This window comes from Egretta garzetta, unplaced genomic scaffold (genome assembly GCF_000687185.1).
Source record: "Egretta garzetta isolate BGI_Z169 unplaced genomic scaffold, ASM68718v1 scaffold101, whole genome shotgun sequence".
In the NCBI taxonomy this organism is placed as follows: Eukaryota; Metazoa; Chordata; class Aves; order Pelecaniformes; family Ardeidae; genus Egretta; species Egretta garzetta.
Window position 1 is genome coordinate 2,092,217 of NW_009258666.1, and position 7,914 is coordinate 2,100,130.

The 7,914-nt window shown below is 45.0% G+C and overlaps 1 protein-coding gene across 1 annotated transcript in view; it reads left to right on the forward strand.

Moving 5' to 3' along the window:
- The window catches only part of HDAC1 (histone deacetylase 1), an 11,743-nt gene extending 4,215 nt beyond the window's left edge, over window positions 1-7,528 (forward strand). Inside the window, exons 4-13 of the mRNA XM_009648532.2 lie at window positions 512-650; window positions 1,292-1,433; window positions 2,641-2,733; window positions 3,048-3,156; window positions 3,280-3,420; window positions 3,920-4,028; window positions 4,134-4,264; window positions 5,031-5,177; window positions 5,468-5,516; window positions 5,888-7,528. Of these exons, the coding sequence (XP_009646827.1) occupies window positions 512-650; window positions 1,292-1,433; window positions 2,641-2,733; window positions 3,048-3,156; window positions 3,280-3,420; window positions 3,920-4,028; window positions 4,134-4,264; window positions 5,031-5,177; window positions 5,468-5,516; window positions 5,888-5,915 (1,088 nt within the window). The 3' untranslated portion in view covers window positions 5,916-7,528. The remainder of the gene's footprint in view (window positions 1-511; window positions 651-1,291; window positions 1,434-2,640; window positions 2,734-3,047; window positions 3,157-3,279; window positions 3,421-3,919; window positions 4,029-4,133; window positions 4,265-5,030; window positions 5,178-5,467; window positions 5,517-5,887) is intronic.
- The last annotated feature ends 386 nt before the right edge of the window (window positions 7,529-7,914 follow it).

Here is a 7,914-nt window from a genome sequence, read left to right on the forward strand (position 1 = left end):
ATGCTCTCTGGCCCCACAGCTGTAGATTCCACAGAACGTATCATTTGTTTTGATCCTGGGAGACTTGCAAAATTTGCAGAAAGTTTATGAAGGGGTTGGGGGAAGAGAACTTCCTTTGCCTAAATGCATATTCAGTGAATGACCTAAATGTATGTTGGATAAAACCTTTCATTAAAATCTTTTGTTCAGGGCACTGAGAAATCTAGGCTGTCTTCAACCGTGACCCCGGCTAGAATGCTATAGAGTTGTTTGTGCAGATTTCATGCTCTGAGGCAAAAGTAGGAAGCGATCAACAGCGTGTGCAGGCAAAACAGAGGCTGCATTTCTCTTCCCTTGCCTTTTGTTGGTTTATTGAGACATCCAATGTTAAACCCTTGGGCTTGTGCTTTGTGAAGTACCCAGACGCACACATAGCAATGATGTGATCCTAAGGGACCAGTACTTTCCCCCTCAGTGTCTGCCATGGAGTCTTCGCTCTCGTGCTAACAGCTTATAATTCTTCTCCCAACAGCCAGCGCTGTGAAGCTGAACAAGCAGCAGACAGATATTGCTGTGAATTGGGCGGGAGGCCTTCACCACGCTAAGAAGTCAGAGGCTTCTGGCTTCTGTTATGTCAACGATATCGTCTTAGCTATCTTGGAGCTCCTAAAGTACGGGCAGTACTATTTACCCTTTTTGTTTGTCCATTCTGCTGCATTTCCTCTCAGTCCTTAGTGCTTTCTTCCCAGTCTTCTCTTTTTGTTGCTTTTTTTTTTTTTTTTTTTTTTTAAGATGTGTTTTCCTGGGAGGGCTTAATCAGCTATCTTTTGGGATGCTGTACCCTCTCTTCCGGGGGGGTATGGCTAATGGTGGCACTGTGCAGGAGGCAGAAGGCTTGGAGCATTGTGCTGTTGCTCCTAGGCTCTTCTCTCTACCATCCACCCTGGAAGAGGGGACACAGCTGTAATACGCGACAGCTTTTGGCTCAAGGCAAACCTCAGTGGGAGGCTTGGACATAAAAATGCAGTCTGTTGGCTGAATCTGAATAAACTGAGTTGAGCCTGCCTTCAGAGATCAGTTGCAGCCGCAAAAGCCACTTTATTTTCCTCTCTGGTTCTGTTCCACTGCTGACCAAGGCACATGTCCGTTCTCCGCAGCTCTTTTGCTTGCAGACTCCAGAGGGAAAGCTGCCTGGTAGCTGTGCAGCCTGGGGATTAGCACCAAGTTCCCTGCTCTCCTCCCATTTACTCTGTTGGTGAAGGCACTTTCTGCTCTGAAGAAATGCAGTACTTTGACTCCTTTCTGATCCTAGGTATCACCAGAGAGTGCTGTATATTGACATTGATATTCACCATGGAGATGGCGTGGAGGAAGCCTTTTATACCACAGACCGTGTCATGACCGTGTCCTTTCATAAGTACGGAGAATACTTCCCGGGAACAGGGGACCTACGGGTGAGAATGAAGGCTTAGCAGAAAATCACCCTGAAATTTGGTCTCTTCCATCTGTTTGCTGTCATACTAATTAACCAAAATCACTGCTCTCCTGGGTTTTCCTGCTCTCAAAGTGGCATCCTTTTTCTGAGGGCAAAGGTGTATATGTGAGGCAGCTGGCTCGGCTCTTGGAGTGGGTGCTTTTTCCTCTGATCACGGCTTGTATAGTAATAAAACCAAGGCTTTGATATCAGTCTCTTAGCAGCCTTCTGGTGGGATTACACTCAGAAAAGTGACTCTGAATATGGCACCTTGGTCATCTATAGCTACTTGCAAATGAAGCTTGGTCACACAAGCTTTTGGGTGAAAGTTTACAAGGGAGTACGTCCGTGTGTCTTGATTTATCTTGTTGGCATTTCCTCCTGTGAGTCAGTTTGCATGTCAGTGAGTCGTGGTGTTAACTGTGGCACTTCCAGGTTAGACACAGGTGTGGTTCACTTTGCGACTTCTGACAGCGCCAGAACGCTGTTCTCAGGGGTGAAAGGTTCTTTACCTTTTTTTAATGGGCTTCTTAGTGGAATTACATTTTTCTGATCTAAATTCTCTTGTCTTCCACTTGTCAGTTGTATTTTTTCATTCCTGACCAGACTTTGGCGCTGGTGATGTGAAATTGTGTGCAGCTGCAGCATTCTTTCCTGGTGCAGCCACTTTGCAGTGTAAATGAAATGATTATTTTTTATAAAACACTTGAGTACGAGAGAGATAATGGTAATGTAAAAATATATATATTCTTTTAAAGTGAAAATAGATTCTTCCAGTTACTAGACTGCACAGTCACCCCAAACTGGTATTTTGGGCCATACATCTCTGCAGTGTACAGGTTTGGAACTACAATTTTGGCTGCCAGTTTTATTGCTGTGTAGGAGAGTGGCTTTTGCCAGTGAAAGGAGAGCCTGTGTGCTCAACATGAAAGTGGTGACAGGAGTAGATTTTTCTTCTCTGAGCACTGAGGGCCAAATGCACCCACTTACGCCAAATAAGCTGCTGTTGGGAGTCAAGTGACTCCTGCCACCTTCTGCCAGGGCAGTGTTTGCCTGTGAAAGCCTAGGCTTATATGTGGATTACACTCATGGAATCCTAGACTTCCCTTCCTAATTTGGGGCACAATTTGTGTGTTGCATTTGATTCTCTGGTGACTTGTGGTCTCTCCTGTCTTTCACTCTAACAGGATATTGGTGCAGGCAAAGGCAAGTACTACGCTGTCAACTATCCCCTCCGAGACGGAATTGATGACGAGTCCTATGAAGCGATATTCAAGCCGGTAAGTGAAGACGTCTTTGCTGAGTGATTCTTTGTGGATCACACTTTGTCCTTGGGTGGTTCATGGAGTTGTTCTTTGAGGAGATTGGTTCAGTCTTCTGTGGTAAGATCCTTCAGAGGCTGTATTCCTCCCTAACAATCGCAGCCTGTCATCAGTAAGCTTCTCTTTGTAAGAGCCTCGATGTTACCGATATGGGGGAGTCGGCAGCTGTGGGGACACTAGGGATGTCTTCGTGTCACTTGCTGACATGGACTTGACTGTGTTGCTGTGACACTGTCCTGTGGAGAGTGTGTAACAAGGGGTTTCTTGTTTAGGTGATATCTAAAGTGATGGAGACGTTCCAGCCTAGCGCAGTTGTCTTGCAGTGTGGGTCAGATTCTCTGTCGGGGGACAGGCTGGGTTGTTTTAATCTGACCATCAAAGGTAAGAGTGCTGTTACAGTGCCTGTGCTGAACTGGCATAACTGATGTAATTAGATTTCATTGAAAAGTTTCTTCTTCTTACGCCATGAAGCTGTGACCTTTTCCCCCACTGCTCTTGTTGCAGGTCATGCCAAGTGTGTGGAGTTTGTAAAAAGTTTTAATTTGCCTATGCTGATGCTGGGAGGAGGTGGCTATACGATCCGCAACGTGGCTAGGTGCTGGACCTATGAGACTGCTGTGGCTTTGGACACTGAAATTCCCAATGGTAATTCTCCCCAGGAGCCTTTGAAACAAGACTAAGGGACAATGACACTCTAGTACCAGCGCTCGGGGAAACGATGTTGCTGTGGGAGAGGTAGCAACCCCAAGGTGTTTCATTAGCTTTGGATTATTCCTGTGGAAGAGCTTTTGGATTCCCTGATTTGCAGTAGCTGTTCTTGTTTGCATTCAAGTCCTGTAGCTCTCCCCTCCCACGAAAGGAACCCAGCAGCCTTGCTGTCTTACTGAAACGAGATGACCTTCTACTGAGAACTTTTGTGCATGCTGATAGTGTTTTAACTGCCAAGTAAGCTTTGACTGCGCTGAGGCCAACTTGTCTGTTTTGATCTGAATTTGGGCTCCGAGAGCTTCAGCTCCTATACCTAGCTAAATGCAGTTGTGCTTTTATGTGGCACTGAAGTACAATGTGTTTGTGATATTTCATTACTGGTCTGGTGGTAATTTGGTGTTTATTCCTTTTTATTTCCTTTATTTCCTGCCTGCAGAACTCCCATATAATGACTATTTTGAGTACTTCGGACCAGACTTTAAGCTCCACATCAGTCCCTCGAACATGACTAACCAGAATACCAATGAGTATCTTGAGAAGATCAAGTAAGTGTTTGTTCTTCTTTGCGAGACTGACACCTTCCACTGGGGGCTTCACAGCCGTGGGTGGCACCTTACTGACGGAGGTGCTCCTTTCCTGGCTGGCTCTAGGCAACGTCTCTTCGAGAATCTGCGCATGCTGCCTCATGCCCCTGGTGTCCAGATGCAGCCAATTCCTGAGGATGCTGTTCAGGAAGACAGTGGAGATGAAGAGGAAGAAGATCCTGAGAAACGCATTTCAAGTATGTGCTTGTCTCTGGCATAGTTGCATTGCCCGGCTGGGAAGCGTTCTGTTCAGAGCCTGTGGGTGCCAAAGCTGAACAGGATCAGTCGGCTGGAGAGGCACCCAGGCTCTAAACTGAGTTACCTTAGTAGAGAGAGGAGGATATATGATTTAGATAAATCTCTGTTCTGGCTTCCTTCAGTTTGAATCTGTTCCCACCTTTCTGATTGATTTTGTAAGATAAAGCAATGATGCGAAGTACTGCAGGGCTGGTAGATTTATTTTCCCTTGGAGAAATAGCACTTTTGCCAGATGATTTCCATAATGGGAGAACCTAGGCTTTAATGTGAGAATTTAAACAGTTCCTGTGATGTAGGTGCTAGGACAGAATACTTTCTGGGAGACTGTCAGGTTTGATCCCAGAAGTTGTCTTCCACAGTGAAAATGCTAGTTTCTATCCAGATTGGCTGATGGCCTTTAGATCTGGCAGACAGATTTTCTCAGTGTGAGGTTGGTTAACCTGCTTATGCTGTCAAGTCTAGACATCACACTGTACCTAATCCAAGTCCTACATGTGATCTTGGATCTTAGGCATGAGCAGTTAGGAGTGATGAGTTAAAATGTACAGTGGGTAGAAAGATAAAGTATTTTTATTGTGGCCTAATTCTGACTTATGTAGGCTCGTTAGTTCATCCCGGTGTGTAGATGTACCTGGAGAAGTTAGTGCTTGGTGTCTCCTGACTTCTAAATCTGCTGAAACAACCTCTTGTCCTCTTCGCACTCAGTCCGCAATTCCGATAAGAGAATATCCTGTGATGAAGAATTCTCTGACTCTGAAGATGAAGGGGAAGGAGGGCGCAAAAACGTCGCCAACTTTAAGAAAGCTAAGCGTGTGAAAACAGAAGAGGAAAAGGAGGAAGAGGAGAAGAAAGGTAAGCATGAGAGCTAGGGTTAGAAGCCCTCCCAGCCCTATAGGACTTTGCCTGGCATGTACTTTCCTACTGCACTATCGTATGTCTTTTTTTCTTTTTTTTTTTTTTTTTTTTTTCAAGCGTGTGAAAACAGAAGAGGAAAAGGAGGAAGAGGAGAAGAAAGGTAAGCATGAGAGCTAGGGTTAGAAGCCCTCCCAGCCCTATAGGACTTTGCCTGGCATGTACTTTCCTACTGCACTATCGTATGTCTTTTTTTTTCTTTTTTTTTTTTTTTTTTTTTCCCCCCCTAGATGAGAAAGAAGAGGAAAAAGCAAAAGAGGAGAAAGCAGAACCCAAAGGGTGAGCCCTGTCTCCTGGCCTGGCGATGAAATGGCTGTGCCTGTGCTTCCTTGTGCTTCTGCCCATGTCCCCAGTGCGGTGTTGCCCAACTTGCGGGGTTGGAGGAGAGATGTGGTAGTTGGGATGGCTTTGTCATGAGCTCTTGACGGGAAGAGGTTTGCATGTGTAGAACAGCACACCCGATAAAGCGCTGTGAGAGCAGAGCGCTCGGTGAAAAGGGCTTTAAAAATACCGTGCCTTCCTTCAGTAACATGTTACACGTTTTAGGTGAAGATGGCCCATGTAAGCGGCATTTTTAAGGTTGCAACTCTGGTTTGTTGTTAAAGCTTGGGCACAGCTTTAATCAAATTCTTCACTGCTTGCTTCCACAGGGTGAAGGAAGAAACGAAATCCACCTGAGATGGCTGCAGCTGGACAGTTCCTGTCAGTGCGTAGTTGTCGTAGGTTAGCTTCTCTGGTTGCCTCCCATTCCACAGGATTTATATTTTATATATGTTTCTGTATATATTTCTATATAAATATATAAATTACTCGAGAACTGTAAATTATTCCTTGCTGCACTCCGCTGGGAGCAGATAGGGAGGATTCTGCGGAGTAGACAGACCTGCACTGCCCAGATTTGGTGACTGGGAAGTTTCACTCTTGCCTTCCACTGCCTCCTTAGTGTGTCTTTAAAAAAAATCACTTCCTTTCTTTACTCTCTCCTCTGAAATAACCACCCTTCGAAAAGAATAATTTAAGTAGAAGTAGTATCTGCATTTCAGGTTAGGTGGAAAGATGGCCATGAAATTTTTTTCTTTTTTTTTTTTTTTTTTCTTTTCTTTTTTTTTTTTGTGGGAGAATACGAGTTCCCAAATGAAGCCTGTGAGAGACTGACTCTTCCTTTGGTCTTCAGTTTGACTCCACCATGGCAAGTAACTGCAAGCTGGTGCCGCTTCTCAGGGTCAAATAGTGCAGTTCTTGAATAGAGTTGGCTACCTCCCTGCAGCAAACTTGTGGAAAGAGATGAAGCAGCTTAAAAGCAATCTGAAAAGCGCTTTAGGGAATCAACCCAAGAGCCCTGCAGGTGCAGATCTGGAAAATGCAGAATGAAAATCACCCAAATGCGGTGGTTAACGTTTTCCGAGATCTTGCAGATCCAGTTAGCACGGCAGCATTATGCATCTCGAGTACGAGAAGGGATGAAATTTTTATACCTTTTTTTCTATACCTATGCCCCTCCTTGGGGGAGGAAGTGAGTTACTGCCCGTTCGGCCGCCTGCTTTGCTTTTCCTGCTTGTTCTGCCCTCGGTATTGTGCTTTCTCAGTACTGATCTGCGTCCTAGGCTGAAACCACTCCAGAAATTCCCAACTTGTCTCTAAAGGCCAGGCCAAAACAGAGCCTGGCTGAAACCTCTTGTCAATGTGTGTCCCTCCCTGAAAAACTCTTCTCTGAAGTGAAGTACAAATGTTTTCAAATGGAACTTTTCCTCTCTCTTGCTTCCAAGGCCAGTAAATACGGAGAACCTTTTTATCAGCCCTCTGAGCTGTTATCTTTATAAGGGAACGGCAGATGGGGCTCTGTACATTTTTATAACTACTCCTCTTCCTACTCCCACGCATTATCTCACACCCAAAAGTCTTTTGTGACCAGAACTGGCCTTTCTTTTTCGTCTTGCTTTGTACAGCTGATCGTTAGATAAGCTGTTGGTGAAATGCTTTGCAGAAGTTTTGCAGGCAGTTTTGACTCGCTGCTCTCCTTTCTCAGGGGGATTCCTCTGTCCATAAGAGGATCTGTACCTCCCACGGAGCGCTGCTGATGGTTTCAACTCTAATAATGCTGCTAACTTAACACACAGGTTATTTTTTAAATGTTTTATTTTTTTAAAATACTTCTTTTCCCTTTTCCACCGTGAGTTTTTTAGTCTCTTTGAATCTGAGTGACGTGTCACTCCCGCTCTTCAGTGTTTGTATGTGAAGCGAGAGAGATCAGTGTATCTTTGTGTCGGGGGGGGGAAATATATTGTGGTTTTTTAAAGATGCTTTTATTTTGAATTTTGAGAACCTTTGTAATAAAACTGGTACATTTCTATGGTTGGTGTGAGTTTGTACTGCTTTCTGCTGAGAGGAAACACTCGCTTGGAGGGGGAGTTCAGGTTGTTTTCAGAGCCATTGCTGGAGAATGGTGCAGTAGCTCGGTGGCGATCGTGATTCAATGTAGGTCCCAACAACAAAAAACTGACAGCCCTAACAAGGCTTTGGAAAGAAAGCTGAGGTGAGGCATGATTGCTTGCCCTCCGCGTTCAGGGAGAGGGCCGGATGTGGTGGTTTAAATGCCACCCACCAAAGCATTTTAGTTGGAACATGCTCTACGCTGCGCGTGAAAGATGGCTTCAGTTTCTTTTCTAGAGGTTTGGTT